Here is a 19,465-nt window from a genome sequence, read left to right as displayed (position 1 = left end):
TGTGTCAGCAATATATACCCTTGTTTGGTGGGAGTGTGGTGTTATAACATGGCATTTGTAGACTACATTTTTACAAAGACAGAAGCCTCCAAGAAGGCATAGTTGAGAAACTTGACAATTGTAAGATTTCCTTTCTGCTCTGTAGTTGGAGTTTACTGCTGGGGTGGCTGAGCTCTGTTGGTCCATTATTAGTGAGGGAGACCTGAAGTACAATCTATATCAGTATTGGATTGGGAAATGGTATTGCAGTTAGTATATGTTGTTGTGTGGGTAGAATTGTGGGAAGATAGCTTAAGTTTGGTATTATTACTCAAGCCATCTTCCATCTATATGTATATATGCATGTCATCATTATCATCTAATGTCTGTTTTCCATGATGGAATAGGTTGGACAGTTTGACAAAAGCTGTTAAGCAGGAGCTGCACTAAGCTGCAATTGTCTGTTTTGGCTAGGTTTCTATGGCTGGATATCCTTCCAAATACCAACCACTTTACAGAATGTTGATACATGCCGACCCCTTTACTGGGCCTCTGGAGATTCATGCCTGCTTAGTAATCATCTGACCCTCTTGCTAGATTGTTATGCTTGCCCTCCATCTCATCTCTTGTAGTCACTGTTCCATGTCACTTATGTAGTGAAAGTAAAGCTTTGTATCTGTGTATATTCAGTACTCTTCTCTACTTCTGACATCCATTTCATACTCCTCCCTTATCTAAATGAAGATGCTTGAGTTGGAAAAGATAGCATCGTATCTTTTGGTATCCAATGCACTTTTCATTTGTTCTCTGAAGCTGCCCACCATTGCTACCTCTCCATCAAGTCAGCTGTCTCCCATTACTTCCTCTCCATTGGATCAATCTTTCATTGACATTCAACCTCTGTTTTCATCAATATCTTGACTGTTGATCAGTTGTGCTCTCTTTTACAAGCTAACCTTGCCACCTATTTCTATTGCAATGAAAATCTGGATATATGGTAACATCACAAGTGCTGGTGCATTTAATGCATTTTGTGAAGTGTTTGATGCATGCGCAAATTTATCATAGGGTAAAATGTCTGTGACTAAATTACTAATTCTGTTAGCATAAAAGAATATATCCAAAACTCTGTAAACTGTTTAGTAGATTTGCATTGAAGTATTGAGAGAACACTTTAGTCCTGTTTTGTCAAGGACATGACAACCTTTTTAGTGCTGGTGCCATGGGAAAAAATGCACTTTGTACACACATTTTGCAATGGTTGATGTTATGAATGTAATCCAGTCTGAGAAACCACATAAACATGATAACATATGCAAGAGTTATGGTCAAGGGACCAAGCCTAGGTGGATCTGATCCTGAACAGTCACTTTTTTTTTTAAACAAGACTTCTCAACCAACCCTTGTCGGCATAGAAATCAAATGAAAAGTAACAATATTGGTGATGCTGGTGATGGCAGTGGCAAAGAAGAAGAAGAAGGGGAGGAGGAGGAGGCAGTCATTAAGCTAGAAATCTGCAAGCATTTTGGTTACTTTCCTTCTAGTAGAGTATACAATGTACAAAGATTTTGCAAACATTTTGGTTCATTCTTGCATTGATTAGAGTATACAATTTAGTAACCTATATTGTAGCTTTGACAATGTGAATTTTACATTCATGTACATAATAAACTTTAGCTCTTGCAGACACTCAACTGTATTAATGTAGTTTCCAAATGAAAAAGCAAAAATGGTGTAATATTGCTAACTCATACTAGTTTGTTCAATTATGTGTTTGAGGAAGTGAATATTTCTCATTAACATTAGTCCTGATACTTGCAGCACAATATATTTAAATATTATCTATAATTGTATGTTCTTTTTTTTTTAATTCCTTAAAGATATGAATGCTAAAGTCAATAAACCAGGAAAGAAAACTAATGGTAAGCATAATTATATTCAATTCATTAATATAAGTACATACATTTAGGGAAGTTTTAACTGACACTAGACAGTTGGGAAGAGAATATACACACTTTTAAGATAGAAACTGTGCCTTTATGAGATAGCCTGCTAAGGTCTAAAGCTCAGGTTAGTGGTTAGTGCAGGGACCCAACTAAGCATAAGTGACAAGTGGCAAAGTACTACTCAGAAATTCCCATAATAGCTAAGAGACACGATTGGATAAAATGAAAGTAAGGGTGTTTTATGTAGTACTAGAGAAGACTTGAAGGGCCAGTCTCAGAAACTACACCAAAATGAAATGATATGAGAGAATAATGATCAATAGTCTAAGCCAAGGTGTGTTGTGATAGCAAAAAGGAATTGATTTTAACTATGATGGCTTGACCAACCCATACTAGCATGGAAAGTGGATGAATGATGGTTATGATGACAATAATGACAACATAAATTAAGCAACATGTCAGCGAATATTTGGGCCTAGTTTCCTTTCAGTAGAGAAAACAGTGTAATAACCTACATATGAATATTCTTAAACAAAACTTTATAAATATGCATTTTGTGTTACAAATATAAACTTTGCCTCTTGCAGATTTTCAAATATATTTTCACTATTTTCTATCTTTGTTAATCCTTTAATTGTACTTTACACCACTCAATGATACCCTGAAGTAAACAGATAAAAATTAAGTGAATTTGATAATTCTTACTTATACTACTTTGTACCTTTATTTATGTGAGAGAGTTAATGTTTCTCATTAATATTAGTTCTGGCACAGCATTAATATATTTTAAATAATATCTTTCTTTAATTCTTTAAAGATGTGAATGAACTTTATGCCAAAGTCAATAAACCAAGCAAGCAAGCTGATGGTAAGCCTAATTATATTCAGTCCATTCATAAAACTTCATAATCTTCAAGAGGTATTAACTGACACATATCATAAAGAATACTTGTGCTTTTATGGGACAATCTACTGAGCTCTAAAGCCAAGATCAATGGCTGGTTCAAGGTCCCAAATACAAAACAAAAAGTAACATGTGAAATACTATTTTGGAAATTAACATAACCACTAAGAGACAGGTTTGGAAAGAATGAAAGAAAGGGAGCTTTATGTTGTACGAAAGACTTGGTGAACCAACCTTAGAAACTACGCCAAAAATTTAATCAACCAAAAATGTTTTACTATATACAAAGAAAGACTGAACACAGTTACTACTACACAGTTTGAGTAGAAATAACAGCGTAATATAACCTAATACATAAACAAAAAAATTTAATCTACATATTGCATTACATCTATCTCTTGGAGATTTCAAATATATCTTCCATGTTTTCTATATTAATCCTTAATAACATGTTAGGCCATCCAAATTGACAGACAGTCTGCAAGAGAGAAGAGACACTGGGTAGATGTATAGAAATTTAATAATTTACACAGTCTTTCTGATGACAATAGAAGAGAGTGAATTGACTCCAAGTAGAAGCAGCAGAGGTTCCAGCTATCTAATTTCACAGTATTACAACACGTGGAGCAATTAAACAATCAAATTTAGGGAAGTTAGTTCATCTCTTGAGAGTAGCTTCTGAGAGATTTAGAAAATCCATGGGTCATTTAAAAATTATTTAAGAAAAGGATTAACCTGGATGAGATACTGTTTGGTTTTGTGCCAAGCTCTATCATTGAGATCATATTCCAATGAAGTACTTAGCTAGTAGTAAGTTCCTATACTAAGCATTTGTGAATTTAGAGAATGGGACTAACCTTTTGACTGAGTCATTCACTATCTGATCTGGTAGATGCCAAGGAAAATGGACTTAAATGGATAAGTTGTGTGATCCATAGAAGCCATGTGCAGAATCAGTGTGAGCAAGTTAAGCAATAGCAATGAATTTAGTGTGCATATGGGGGTTTATCAGGACTCCGTGTTCAGCCTTTCCTGTTTATATAGGCTTCCAAGCTATAAAAGATGTATTTAAGACAAATAAACTTGGAAACACTTGTATGCTGATGGCTTAGCTTTTATATCAGAATTTGTAGAACAATTGGGTCAGATAGAAATTCCAAAAATGATAGGAAAATCTGCACTTAAAAGATTTTATCTTGAATCTAGTAAAAACAAATGTTTTACCATGTAGGAAGAAAGACTGAGCAGACCCCATCAAGAAAATGAATGTGCTCTGTATGCAGGAAATGGGCTGAGTGTTACCAATCTAAACAATGCATACAGAAATTTCTGCTTATACTTCTTTGAATATTTATGTATGTGAGGGAGTGAATGTTTCTCATTAATATTAGCTCTGATACTTTCAGCACAACATTACTATATTTAAATCATATCTTTCTTTAATTCCTTAAAGATGTGGAAGACCTTTACGCTAAAGTCAACAAACCACGTATGCAAACTGATGGTAAGCATAATTATATTCAGTCCATTCATAAAACTATATAAACTTCAAGAGATATTAACTGATACATATAACAGAGAAAATATGAGACAATCTGCTGAGGTTGAAAGTACAAATCAATGGTTGATGCAAGGTCCCAAATAAAAAAACACAGTAACACATAAAATACTACTTTGGAAATTACCATAACAGATAAGAGACAGATAAGGTTTGGAAATGGTGAATTTAGAGAAAAGAACAAACTCTTTGACTTAGTCATTCAGTATCTGACCAGGTAGATGCTAAGGAAACTGGACTTACACGAATAGGTTGTGTGAGCCATACAAGCCTTGTGCAGAATCATTGTGGGTAAGGTCAGCAAATAGCAATGAATTTAGTATGCATATGGAATTTTTCAGGACTCAGTGCTCAGCCTTCCTGCTTATTTAGGCCACTAAAGTATGAAAGAGGTATTCTCAACAACTCACCTTGGAAACTAATACTAATGACTCTGTTGAACAATTATTCTTTTACTTGTTGCATTCATTTGACTTTAGTCAGAGAGTGGAGGTAAGGGAGCTTTATATAGTACCAAAGACTTGATGGTCCAGCCTCACCGAAATGAGATGATATGAGAGTATTATGATATGTGGATCAAGCCAAGGTGTGTTGTGATAGCAAAGATAAACTGGTTTTAATTATGATCGCTGGACAAACCTATGCTAGCATTGACAGTGGTTGATCAATGAGAATGATGATAAGATAAATTAAGCAAAGAGTTAGCAAATATTTAGGCCAATTTTCCTTTGAATACAAAGCACAGTGTTATATAACCTACATAAAACAAAAGTTTACAAATGTGTATTTTGCATTACATGTAAACATAGATTTTCATGTGTATGAACAATTTTTACCTTTATTAATCTTCAGTTGTACTTCACTATACCACTCAATGTCTTTTATTCTATTGTTTTTTTTCTGTTAATTTGGTAATGATAATCTGAGCTAAATGAAGAAAATAATATTATATTACTAATCCCTGCTTATACAACTTTGAATGTATATGTGTATGAGAGAGTGAATGTTTTTCATTAATATTTGTTCTGATACTTTGAATATATCCTCAATATATTTTAAATGTTATCTATAATCATGTCATCATTTTTTAAATTTGTGGTCAATCTTTATCCTAAAGACAATACAAGTAAGAAGAAACCTGCTGGTAAGCATGATTATGTTCAGTTCATTAATATAACTAACAAGAGTTTGAGAGGTTTTAACTAACATATATGACAAAAATTATGTTTCTATGATTATAACAGTAGATTATAACAACCTTTACTGAACCATATGCTGAACTCTATAGATTAGATAAGTGGCTGGTGCAAGGTGACACACACTGAGACAATATTATAGGTAGCACCATAACAAGTGAAAGACTTGTAGAAAGGAGGCATTAAGGAAAATATCAAACAACTAGAGAAGCCAAATTGTGGCTATACATAGCAAAGGGAAGGGCAAAAAAAGCAGAAGTTTGCATGTATTATGCAAGATAAGGATCAAACATGCAAGTCCATCCAAATTGACTGACAGTCTGCAAGAGAGAAGAGACACTCTATAAATATATAGATTAACAATGGCTTCCTCAGTCTTACTGATACCAAAGTAAAGACTGAATTTATTCCTAGTAGAAGTAGAAGGTCTAACAGCATTCCAGTTTTACAGTTTCATGACAGTGCAATTAAAGAATGAAAAGGTAGGAAATGTAGCTGCTCTCTTGAGACTAGATATTTAGAGGTTTAGAATATCCATGGGTTATTGGAATGTTGATTATGAATAGGATCAACCTGGATATGCCAAGAAACTGTATCACTGAGCTTATATCCCAAATAAAATAACTACAAGAGGTACTTAGCTTTGAGTAAGCCCCTATACCAAGCCTTTTTGAATTTGGAGAATGGGACAAACCCTTTGACTTAGTCATTCAGTATCTAACCTGGTAGATTCTAAGGAAACTGGACTTACATGAATAGGTTGTGTGAGCCATACATGCCATATGCAGAATGATTATGGGCAAGGTGAGTAATAGCAACGAATTTAATGCGCATATGGGGTTTATCATATGCCAGTGCTCAGCCTTCTTGCTTATTTAGGCCTCCAAATTATGGAAGAGGTATTCTCAACAACTAACCTTGGAAACACCTGTATGCTGATGATGTAGCTCTGATAACAAAATCTGTCGAACACTTATTCTTTTACTTGTTTCAGTCCTTTAACTGTGACCATGCTGGTACACAGCATTTTAGTCAAAGAAATTGGCCCCAGGACGTATTGTTTGTAATCCTATTACTTATTGTCAGTCACTTTTGCCAAACCATTAAGTTGTAGGAACATAAACACACCAACATCAGTTGTCAAGCGACGATGGGGGTCAAACACAGGCACAATCACACTATATATATATATATATATATACGACAGACATCTCTCAGTTTCTGTCTACCAAATCCACACACAAGGCTTTGGTCAGCTCGAAGATATAATAGAGGACACTTGCCTGATGCCACACAGTGAAACTGAGCCCAGAAACATGTGATTGAGAAGCAACCTTCTTACTACACAGCCATGCCTGCGCCTAAGGTCAGATAGATATTCCAAACATGATAGCAAAATCTGCATTTAAAAGATTTTCAATTGAATCTAGTAAAAACAAATGTTTTACTATATATGAAGAAAGACTGAACTCAGATATCATCAGGAAAAAGAATGTGTTTTGTATGCAGGAAATGAGCTGGTAGAAATCTCAACAAGTGTTCTCAGTCTAAATAATGCATACAAAAATTCCTTCTTGTTCTTCTTTATACCTTTATGTATGTGAGGGAGTGAATGGTTCTGATACTTTCATCACAGCATTAATATATTTTAAATAAAATCTTTCTTTAATTCCCTAAAGATATGAATGACCTTTATGCTAAAGTCAATAAACCAAACAAGGAAACCTATGGTAAGCATAATTATATTCAGTACATTAAGGAAACTATATAAACTTCAAGCAGTTTAGTTGATACATATAACAGAGAAAATTTGTGTTCTTATGGGACAACCTGCTGAGGTGGAAAGTACAAATCAGTGGCTGGTGCAAGGTCCCAAATAAAAAGCACAAAGTAACATATAAAATACTACTTTGGAAATTACCAGAAAATATAAGAGACAGGTTTGGACAGAGTGAAAGTAAGGGAGCTTTATATAGTACCAAAGACTTGAAGGCCCAGCCTCAGAAACTACACCAAATTGAGTTGATAAGAGAGAATTATGATCTGTGGATCAAGCCAAAGTGTGTTGTGATAGCAAAGAGGAACTGATTCTAATTATGATCGCTGGACAAATCCATGTTAGCATCAACAGTGGTTGATCAATGATAATGATGATAAGATAAATTAAGCAAAGAGTTAGCAAATATTTAGGCCAATTTTCCTTTGAATACAAAGCACAGTGTTATATAACCTACATAAAACAAAATTTACAAATGTGTATTTTGCATTACATGTAAATTTATAGATTTTTCATGTGTGTTAACAATTTTTACCTTTATTAATCTTTAATTTTACTTCATTATATCATTTAATGTTTTTTTTATTCGTTGGTTTTTTTCTGTTCATTTGGTAATGATAATCTGAGCTAAATGAGGAAAATGATATGATATTACTAATCCCTGCTTATACAACTTTGAATGTATATGTGTATGAGAGAGTGAATATTTTTCATTAATATTTGTTCTGATACTTTGAATACATCCCAAATATATTTTAAATGTTATCTATAATCATGTCATCATTTTTTTTAATTTGTGGTCAATCTTTATCCTAAAGACAATACAAGTAAGAAGAAACCTGCTGGTAAGCATGATTATGTTCAGTTCATTAATATAACTAACAAGAGTTTGGGAGGTTTTAACTAACATATATGACAAAAATTATGTTTCTATGATTATAACAGAAGAAAATCTGCAACCTTTACTGAACCACATGCTGAACTCTATAGATTAGATAAGTGGCTGGTGCAAGGTGGCCCACACTGAGATAATATTATAGGTAGCACCATAACAAGTGAAAGACTTGTAGAAAGGAGGCAATAAGGAAAATATCAAACTACTAGAGAAGCTAAATTGTGGCTATACATAGCAAAGGGAAGGGCAAAAAAAGCAGAAGTTTGCATGTATTATGCAAGATGAGGATCAAACATGCAAGTCCATCCAAATTGGCTGACAGTCTGCAAGAGAGAAGAGGCACTCTATAAATATATAGATTAACAATGGCTTCCTCAGTCTTACTGATACCAAAGTAAAGACTGAATTTATTCCTAGTAGAAGTAGAAGGTCTAACAGCATTCCAGTTTTACAGTTTCATGACAGTGCAATTAAAGAATGAAAAGGTAGGAAATGTAGCTGCTCTCTTGAGACTAGATATTTAGAGGTTTAGAATATCCATGGGTTATTGGAAAGTTGATTAAGTATAGTATCAATCTGGATATGACAAGAAGCTGTATCATTGAGCTCATATTCCAAATGAAATATATACAAGAGGTACTTAGCTTTGAGTAAGCTCCAATACCAAGCATTTGTGAATTTGGAGAAAGGAACAAACCCTTTGACTTAGTCATTTAGTATCTAACCTGGTAGATGCTAAGGAAACAGGACATATATGAATAGGTTGTGTGAGCCATACAAGCCTTGTGCAGAATCATTATGGGCAAGGTGAGTAATAACAATGGATTTAGTGTGCATATGGGGTTTATCAGATCTCAGTGCTCAACCTTCCTGCTTATTTAGGCCTCCAAACTATGAAAGAGGTATTCTCAACAACAAACCTTGGAAATTAATACTAATGACTCTGTTGAATAATTATCCTTTTACTTGTTGCATTCGTTTGACTGCAGCCATGCTGGTACACTGCCTTTTAGTCAAAGAGTGGAGGTAAGGGAGCTTTATATAGTACCAAAGACTTGAAGGTCCAACCTCAGAAACTACACCAAAATGAGATGATATGGGAGAATTATGATGTGGATGAAGCCAAGGTGTGCTGTGATTGCAAAGAGGAACTGATTTTAATCATGATCACTTGACAAACCTTTGCAGGGCATCAACAGTAGTTGATCAATGATGATGCTGATGATGACAAAATGCTGACTAATGATGACAAAATGAATTAAGCAAAGAGTTAGCAAATATTGATCAATTTTTCTTTGACTAGGGACAACAGTGTAATATAACCTACATAAAACAAAAGTTTATAAATGTGCATTTTGCATTATATATAAAATTTACTCGTATAGATTTTGGAATGTATATCAACAATTTTTACGTTTATTAATCCTTAATTGTACTTCATTATCCCACTCAATATTTTTCATTGTTTGTTTTGTTTTAATTTGGTAATGATAATCTGAGCTAAATGGGGGAAATAATGTAACTTTCCTATTTCCTACATATACAGCACTGAGTATATTTGTGTATGAAGGAGTGAATGTTTCACATTGATATTTGTTCTGATACTTTCAATGCTTCATAAATATATTTTGAATATTATCTATAGTCATATGTCATTTATTTTTTTAACTCTTTAATTTAGTGTATAATTTTTATCTTAAAGACAATACAAGTAGGAAGAAGCCTGCTGATAAACATGATTATGTTCAGTTCATTAATATAACTAACAAGAGTTCAAGAGGTATTAACTAACATATATGACAATATATATGACAAAAATTATATATCTAAGACAGATTATACCAGAAGATTATCTGCAGTATTTATGGCACTATGTACTGAACTCTGTAGATTAGATAAGTAATGGTGCAAGGTGGCACACACTGAGACAATATTATAGGTAGCATCATAACAAGTGAAAGACTTGTAGAAAGAAGGCAATGGGGAAAATAACAAACAACTAAAGAGAAGCTAAACGTTGGCTATACATAGCACAAGGAAAGACAAAATAACAAAAGTTGGCATATATTGTGCAAGATGAGGATCAGTCATGCAAGTCCATCCAAATTGACTGACTGTTTGCAAGAGAGAAGAGACACTGGATAGATGTATAGAATAACAATGTCTTCCTCAGTCTTACTAATGCCAAAAGTAAAGAGAGTAAGTTTATTCCAAATAGAAGCAGAAGAGCTACCAGCATTCCAGTTTTACATGCGCAGACGCAATTATTGAAGTACTAAATGGCACGTCAAATGATATTTAATCGTGTGGAACATTTTACATGCATATCAATATTCTAAAGTTGGACCTACTATCCCTTATCCTAAAGCTGCTTCAGACAATTAGGAAGGGTTCCCGACTCGTTTCACCGTCTGCTTTCAATCTTGGATTGTGATTCGGCTCAGCCCAAACTCTCTCAGATTTTGTCTGCTGTTGCCTACTCCTACAAGGATTGCAGCTGTTTTTTGTTCCTGATTTAACTCAGATTTGTCCTAGAGCCCATAGAAGATTGTTTTTGGTCAACCATCTATCATGTCAGCTACCTACAGATCGAAACTGAGATCTGCAAGAAGGGCTTCTCATCAAGATGATGGTCCTACCAATAGTCAGCTCAACGAGCAGTTGCTGTTGCTCAAACAAGAGGTCGAGCACCTAAAGTCTGTTGTTGCTCTTTTACTGAATAAACAGTCTCCTATTGATGCAGAGCCACCCTTGATTTCTTCCCTGGAGACATCCAAACCGAAGGGAACAAAATCGAAGCGGCCAAAGAAGGCGAAGGAACCGGCGGTCGTTTCTGCACATGATCGTTCCTGTGCGGATTCTTCCTCATCTGCCTTTTCGGTCCCGGAGGTTCCCCAACCTAATTTGAGGAGTGTAGACTCAAACCCACCTGAAGACCGTTGTTCTCCCCAAAAGAAGAAACGTAGTCAAAACTCCAGTGGGGCAGATTTAGCTATGAAACCTGATCACGATAAAATCTGTTTGGATTCTCCCTCACTTGTCCTTCCCATTAATGCCATTGCTCAACCAATTCTGAACGATCTCGATGTGAGTTCATCTGGGGAGTGGTGCTCCCCCAAACCGAAGAAGAGGCAGTGCAGTTCCAAACCAGGCAGGAAAGTTATGACCACTAAACCCATTCCGATCGACCCCACAGGCCGACATAAGTCTGATGGCTATGAAACCACCCTTTCGAAATCATCCAACGAAGAATCGAATACCGCAGCTCATAGTAGAGAACATTTTGCCCACTCAAGATCAGCAATAATTTATGGTAAAGCTGAATCCACCTGTGATACAGGCATAAACCGCCTAAAAGAAGACATTAATTTTGTTTCCATTTTAGTTGGAGAATTGTTCTCTGTCAACGAAAATGTCAGTATCCATAAGGTCGCTCGGCTAGGAAGATTCCAAGCGAACTCAACCTCAGATACTAGACCATGCCCAATAAGGGTAATCTTTTCTTCCGATCAGGAGGCTTCAACCTTTCTGAACAGAGCTCAGACGCATGTCTGGGAGGACCCCAATATGGGTTTTCGCGAGGAATACTCACTGAGAGAGAGAATTCGCTGGAGAAACCTAATATCCGAACTAAAGATGACAAAACAGATGGGAGAGAAGGGTTTACGCATCCAAGACGGACAAATAATCAAGTCCTACCTCTGGTCGCATGCTGTAGTGCTGACAGGGAAAGTGAATTGAGGGCAAATCGAAGTGAAGTAGATACCCCCGTCAACGATGCTATCTCTGATACCCCTTATTCTGCTTGTTCCCCAACTCCCGCCCCTCAAACTTCACAGCTCAGCATCGTCTATACCAACTCGTGCTCCTTATTTCCAAACTTCAGCGAACTATTTACACTGGCCATACGTGACTCCCCTGATGTGATAGCTATCACCGAGACTTGGCTGACTCCAGCAGTAAAGGACTCAGAAATCCACCTACAGGGCTACGTCCTCTTCAGATGTGACAGAGAAAAAAGGCGAGTTGGAGGTGTTGCTGTGTATGTTAAATCTGATCACAAACCGTCCAGCGGTATTCTACCCACTAATGCTCAACCTACAACAAAATTCGATGCCGTCTATTGCAAGCTGAACCTATCCGAGTTTTGCCTGCCCGTGTTAGCTGTTTACAGGCCACCTCTTGCCGACCCCCAGGATGATGCTCATTTACTCGAAGCGATAAGATTCGTTTCAGCTTCGCATGACTGTTTGATACTAGGAGACTTCAACGCTCCCACGATTGATTGGCCCGCATCAGTTTGTACAACATCTTCCCGGTTCGACCAGGCCCTTCTTGGCATGGCTGAAGATTGTTTTCTATCGCAACATGTTGAATATCCGACAAGGCATCGGTCTGGGCAGCAGCCATCTATGCTGGATCTGGTATTCTCCCGCTATCCAAGATCAGTGTCAGACGTATCTGTGTGCGCCCCTCTTGCCAAGAGTGATCATGCGGTCCTGAAGTTCATCATGCACACAACTTTTTCTACGCCCACGACTACTTCGCTGCCACGTGGAGTCTTCTCTGCAATTAATCTTGAAATTCTAACCGAGGCTTCCGCGCTTCTGGACTGGCGATCCCTGATGACGTTGTCCTCAGTTGACGAACTATGGTCATCCCTCAAAGCATATGTAATCTGGTTGACTGACCAGGCAGTTCCCGTTGGGCTTCCCATGAAGAAGAAACACAAGCCCTGGGTGACAAAGAAGGTTAAACGAGAACTTCGACTCAGAGATATTGCTTGGGCTGAATTCAAAAATCTGGATTCGACTGCAGCTTTTGAGGTGTACAAAACTCAACGAGACCGAGCCGTGAAAATTGAAAAGGAAGAACGCTTCAGTTATGACTACAAAATCGCGGCAAATGCCAGTAGCAATCCAAAAACCTTCTTTGCCCATGTCCAATGGAATTCCCGCTTGAACAACCAGATTGCAACGTTGGTAGACTCAACAGGCGTATCGATTGAGGACCCTTATCAACAGAGTCAATTATTTGCCGAGGCTTTTTCAACTATTTTCAAACAAGATGATGGTCGTGAACCCCCTCCATTTGATAGATCGGTACCTCCAATGCTTCAATTGGTCATCACGCGGGACGAAGTCAAACGTGTTATTCAAGGCCTCGATGTCAACAAGGGTCATGGCCCTGACGGCATACACCCACGGGTTATCAAAGCATTGGCTCCGGTCATCTGCGAGCCCTTAACACATCTATTCAATATGTCATTGGCGACGGGTGTTATACCTGCAGACTGGAGAACAGCGATAATCTGCCCAATTTTCAAGAAAGGGAGCCGCGAAGACCCGCTTAACTACCGACTGGTTTCCCTTACATCAATAATCAGCAAGATGTTCGAAACCATCCTTAAGAAAAGTATGATGCTCCACCTCCAAAACACAGCCTCTATCTCTGATTCCCAACACGGCTTCGTGCCGAAGAGATCATGCTTGACCAACTTACTGGTAATGGAAGAATTGGTGATGCGCATCCTCGATGATAGTGATGCTGTTGACATCGTTTTATTGGACTTTGCCAAAGCTTTTGACTCGGTAAACCACCGCCTATTACTTGTCAAGCTTCAAGCATATAGTTTCCATCCGGATATTGTACGATGGGTTGGTGCCTTCCTCTCAGATCGCTCCTTCCAAGTCCAAGTTAATGGTTCGCGGTCCGACGTCTTCAGTGCGAGCAGTGGCGTGCCTCAAGGTTCAGTGCTTGGGCCCTTATTGTTCTTAGTCTTCATAAATGACTTGCCCGACGACCTCATGCAACACACCCTTCTATTTGCCGATGATATCAAACTGGTCGCTCCTCGCGGTGATATAGAGGATCTTCGTCGATGCCTCCACCAAATTTGGAGGTGGTCTAACGAATGGGACCTGTGTCTGAACGTGTCAAAGTGCTGTCATCTGCCTATTGGCTCTCCTCCTGCAACGCAACTTGATTTCGAGCCGGGTCGTCTGCTGCTGGAGAGGACTGATCAGGTAAAGGACCTGGGTATCTTGGTGGATTCCTCATTTTCGCCTTCGGCCCAGTGCGTCCATGCTGCCAACAAAGCACGCGGAATTCTGTTCTTGATTCGACGGTCATTCGGAATGCTCACAGCAGCCATATTCCTACCACTCTATGTCACGCTGGTGAGACCCATATTGGAGTACGGGATTCAAGCATCTTCTCCTTATCTCCTCAAAGACATACAGCATCTCAAAAGAGTCCAGAAGCTGGCTACCCGCATGGTTCATGGTCTCAAAAATTTGTCCTATGAAGAAAGGCTGAGGACGCTCGACCTTTATTCTCTAGAAAAACGCCGCCGCCGTGGTGATCTCATTCTCGCCCACAACATCATAAGTGGAAAGTGTAACCTCTCGAAAGAGCTGTTCTTCACTCCTGCCCCAGAGCGTCGGCTGCGGGGTCATTCCGATAAGCTCTACCTGCAACGATTTCATCTCAATCGAAGGAGAGGAGCTTTCTCCGTCCGGGTTGCGGATCCATGGAACAAGCTGCCAGACGAGATGGTGAAGATGCCGACGACCGCTTTGTTCAAAGCCTCCCTTGACCTCAAGTGGCCTGAACTCTTTACATGAACACCACCCTGTACTTAACTCTATGTCCCCCTACATGGCCTTGCTATTTGCTTTTGAGCCAAATTAACTAACTAACTAACTAACAGCGTTATAACAGCACAATTGAACAATGTAAAGATAGGGAAAGTAGCTGGTCTCTTGAGACTAAATATATAAAAATTTGGAATATCCATGGGTTATTAGAAAGTTGATTAAGAATAGGGTTAACTTGGATATGCCAAGAAGCTGTATCATTGAGATCATATTCCAAATGAAATAACTACAAAGAAGTACTTAGCTAGGAGTAAGCTCCTATACCAAGCATTTGTGAATTTGGAGAAAGGGACAAATCCTTTGGCTGAGCCATTCACAATCTGATCTGGTAGTTGCTAAGGAAACTGGATTTTGATGAATTGGTTGTGTGAGCCATACAAGCCTTGTGCAGAATCACTGTGAGCAAGGTGAGTGATAGCAATGAATTAAGTGTGCATATGGGGGTTTTCAAAACTCAGTGCTCAGCCTTTCCTGTTTCTTTAGGCCTCCAAGCTATATAAGATGTATTTTAGATAGATAACTTTCAAAACACATGTATGCTGATGATTCTGCTTTTATATCAGAATCTGTAGAAAAACTGGGTCAGATAGAAATTCCAAACATGATAGTAAAATCTGTATTTGAAGGGCATTAAATTTAATCTAGCAAAATATAGGAAGAAAGACTGGACTCAGATACCATCAGGAAAATGAATGTGCTCTTTATGCTGGAAATGAGCTGGTAGAAATATCATAAGGTGTTCCCAGTGTAAACAATACATACATACGTTCCTGCTTATACTTCTTTGAATATTTATGTATGTGAGGGAGTGAATGTTTTTCATTAATATTAGTTCTGATACTTTCAGCACAGTATTACTATATTTAAATCATCATATCTTTCTTTAATTCCTTAAAGATGTGGAAGAACTTTATGCTAAAGTTAACAAACCACGTATGCAAACTGATGGTAAGCATAATTATATTCAGTCCATTCATTAAACTATATAAACTTCAAGAGATATTAACCGATATATATAACACAGACAATCTGCTGGGGTTTAAAACCAAAATTAGTGACTGGTGCAAGGTCCCAACTAAAAAAACGCAAAGTGACACATAAAATCCTACTTTGGAAATTACCATAACAGATAATAGACAGGTTTGGAGAGAGTGAACGTAAGGGAACATTATATAGTACCAAAGACTAATGAAAGTCCAGCCTCAGAAACTACACCAATATGAGATGATAAGAGAGAATTATGATCAGTGGATCAAGCCAAGGTGTGTTGTGACAACCAAGAGGAAATGGTTTTAATTATGATGGCTTGACAAACCCATGACAGTGTTTGATCAATGTGATGACAATGGGGGCAATGATAATGACAAGATAAATTAAGCAAATAGTTAGCAAATATTTAGGCCATCTTTCCTTTCAATAGAGATGCCACTGTAATATAACCTACATAACACAAAAATTTATAAATGTGCATTTTGCATTACATGTAAACATAGATTTTCATGCGTATTAACAATTTCTACCTTTATTAATCATTAATTGTACTTTATTTTATCACTCAGTGTATTTTCATTCTTTTGTTTTTTCTGTTGATTTGGTTATGATAATCTGAGCTAAATGGAGAAAATAATAATATATTACTAATTCCTGCTTATACAACTTTGAATATATATGTGCATAAGAGAGTGAATGTTTTTCATTAATATTTGTTCCGATACTTTCAATACATCATTTTAAATGTTATCTAGAATTATATGTCATTATTTTTTAACACCTTAAATTTGTGTTCAATTTTTATCCTAAAGACAATATAACTAGGAAGAAGCCTGATGGTAAGCATGATTCAGTTCATTAATATAACTAACAAGAGTTCAAGAGGTATTAACTAACATATATGACAATACATATGACAAAAATTATATATCTAAGACAGATTATAACAGAAAAAAATCTGCAGCTTTTATGGTACCTCATACTGAACTCTATAGATTAGATAAGTGATGGTGTAAGGTGGCACACACTGAGACAATATTATAGGTAGCATCATAACAAGCGAAAGATTTATAGAAAGGGGGCAATGTGGAAAATATCAAACAACTAAAGAGAAGCTAAATTTTGGCTATACGTAGCACAAGGAAAGGTAAAATAACAAAAGTTTGCATATATTGTGCAAGATGAGGATCAGTCATGCAAGGCCATCCAAATTGCCAGGCAGTCTGCGAGAGAGAAGACACACTTTAGATGTATAGAATAACAATGGCTTTCTCATTCTTACTGATGTCAAAAGCAAAGAGTGAATTTATTCCAAGTAGAAGCAGAAGAGCTACCAGCATTCCAGTGCAATTGAAGAATGAAAAAGTAGGAAATGTAGCTGGTCTCTTGAGAATAGATATTTAGAGATTTACAATATTCATTCGCTATTGAAAAATTGATTAAGAATAAGATTAACCTGGATATGCCAAGAAGCTGTATCATTGAGCTCATATTCCAAATGAAATAACTACAAATAAGTATTTAGCTAGGTGGAAGTTCCTATACTAAGCATTTGTGAATTTGGAGAGTAATTTGGACTGAGTAATTCACTATCTGGTCTGGTAGATGCTAAGGAAACCAAACTTACACGAATTAGTTGTGTGAGCCATAAAAACCGTGTGCAGATTCACTGTGAGTAAGGTGAGCAATCGCAATGAATTTAGTATGCATATAGGTTTTATCAGGACTCAGTGTTCAGCCTTTCCTGTTTATTTAGGCTCCAAACTATGAAAGATGTATTTTAGACAACCTTGAAACACCTTTATGCTTATGACCTAGTTTTTATAACAGAATCTGTAGAACAGTTGGGTTAGGCAGAAATTCCAAACATGATAGCAAAATCTGCATTTTAAAGATTTTAAATTGAATCTAGTAAAAACACATTTTTTACCATATAGGAAGAAAGACTGAACTCAGATACTATCAGGAAAATGAATGTGCTCTTTATGTAGGAAATGAGCTGGTAGAAATTTCATAAGGTGTTCTTAGTGTAAACAATGAATACATAAGTTCCTGCTTATACTTCTTTGTACCTTTATGTATGAGAGGGAGTGAATGTTTTTCATTAATATTAGTTCTGATACTTTCATCACAGCATTAATATATTTTAAATAAAATCTTTCTTTAATTCCCTAAAGATGTGAATGACCTTTATGCTAAAGTCAATAAACCAAGCAAGAAAACCTATGGTAATTATATTCAGTCTATTAAGAAAACTACATAAACTTCAAGAGTTATTAAGTAATACATATATACATATAACACAGAAAACTTGTACTTTTATGGAAGAATCTATTGAAGTCTAAAACCAACATCAGTGGCTGATGCTAAGTCCCAACTAAGCATATGTGACATGTGGTGAAGTGCTACTCAGAAATTACAATAACAGCTGAGAAAATTTGGAAAGAATTAAAGTAAGAGGGGCTTTATGAAGTATTAATGATGTGAAAGGTCAGCCTTAAAAACAACACCAAAATGAAAAAATATGAGAGAATTATGATCAGTGGATCAGACCAAGGTGTTTTGTGATAGCAAAAAGGAACTGGTTTTAATTATGATTGCTTCACAAACTCATGCTAGCATGGACAGTGGATAAACAATGATGAAGGTTATGGTGGCGATGATAACGATGGTGGTGATAAGATGAATTAAGCAAAGAATTAGCAAATATTTAGCCCCTTTTTCCTTTGAATAGAAACAAGTTATGTAACCTTATACATGAACAAAAATTCATAATTGTGCATTTTGCATTATTTCTATCATAAGCTTTGCTCTTGTAGATTTTCAAATTTATCTTTAATATTTTCTACCTTTATTCTTCTTTAATTGTACTTTACACCATTCAGTGTTTTTTTTTTCTATTAATTTCATAATAGTATTAAGATGTAAATGGAGAAAATAATATGATATTGTTAATTCCTACTGTTAGTTCTGTTAGTTTCAGCACAATATTAATATATTTTAAATAATATCTATAATTGTATGGGATTTATTTTTTAATTTCTTAAAGGTGTGAATGATCTTAATGTCAATAAACCAAGCAAGAAACCTGAAGGTAAGCATGATTATACTCAATCTATTAATGTAACTAAATATATCTAGGGAGGTATTATCTGATACATGAGAATAAGAAAGAGAATGTACATACTTAGAACATGACAGAAAACTTAAATGTTTATCAGACATCCTGCTGAGTTTTAGAGACTGGTTCAGTGGCCTGTGATAAGTCCCAAATAATTTAAGGTGACATGAGATGAAGTACTACTATATACAGCACCATAACAGCTAAGAAATAAAATTATAAAAACTAGGTGAAAGTGAAGTATTATGCTGTACTAGAAAAGACTTAAAGGCCCAGTTCCTATGTAAACTTGGAGAAATCTATGTCAAAATAAGAGGAGCAGTATTTATGAAATATACTGAAAATATGGCACATATGTATATAAATATAGGTATAAATTTATGTTTGCAAGTATGTGTGTATATCTGGGCCTATGCAAAATTACACCTGCTAAGTCATCA

General features: G+C 36.4%; 1 protein-coding gene across 1 annotated transcript in view; it reads left to right on the top strand.

Moving 5' to 3' along the window:
- Positions 1 to 19,465, top strand: part of LOC115212114 — a 556,559-nt gene that overhangs the window by 521,470 nt on the left and 15,624 nt on the right. The window contains exons 17-26 of the mRNA XM_029780954.2: positions 1,860 to 1,901; positions 2,743 to 2,793; positions 4,283 to 4,333; positions 5,505 to 5,531; positions 7,263 to 7,313; positions 8,179 to 8,205; positions 15,812 to 15,862; positions 16,717 to 16,743; positions 18,082 to 18,132; positions 18,954 to 18,998. Coding sequence (XP_029636814.1) covers positions 1,860 to 1,901; positions 2,743 to 2,793; positions 4,283 to 4,333; positions 5,505 to 5,531; positions 7,263 to 7,313; positions 8,179 to 8,205; positions 15,812 to 15,862; positions 16,717 to 16,743; positions 18,082 to 18,132; positions 18,954 to 18,998 — 423 coding nt within the window. The remainder of the gene's footprint in view (positions 1 to 1,859; positions 1,902 to 2,742; positions 2,794 to 4,282; positions 4,334 to 5,504; positions 5,532 to 7,262; positions 7,314 to 8,178; positions 8,206 to 15,811; positions 15,863 to 16,716; positions 16,744 to 18,081; positions 18,133 to 18,953; positions 18,999 to 19,465) is intronic.

Source organism: Octopus sinensis, linkage group LG5 (genome assembly GCF_006345805.1).
Source record: "Octopus sinensis linkage group LG5, ASM634580v1, whole genome shotgun sequence".
Classification (NCBI taxonomy): domain Eukaryota; kingdom Metazoa; phylum Mollusca; class Cephalopoda; order Octopoda; family Octopodidae; genus Octopus; species Octopus sinensis.
The sequence above is the reverse complement of the archived record's forward strand: the minus strand, read 5'-3'. Positions and strand labels throughout refer to the sequence as shown.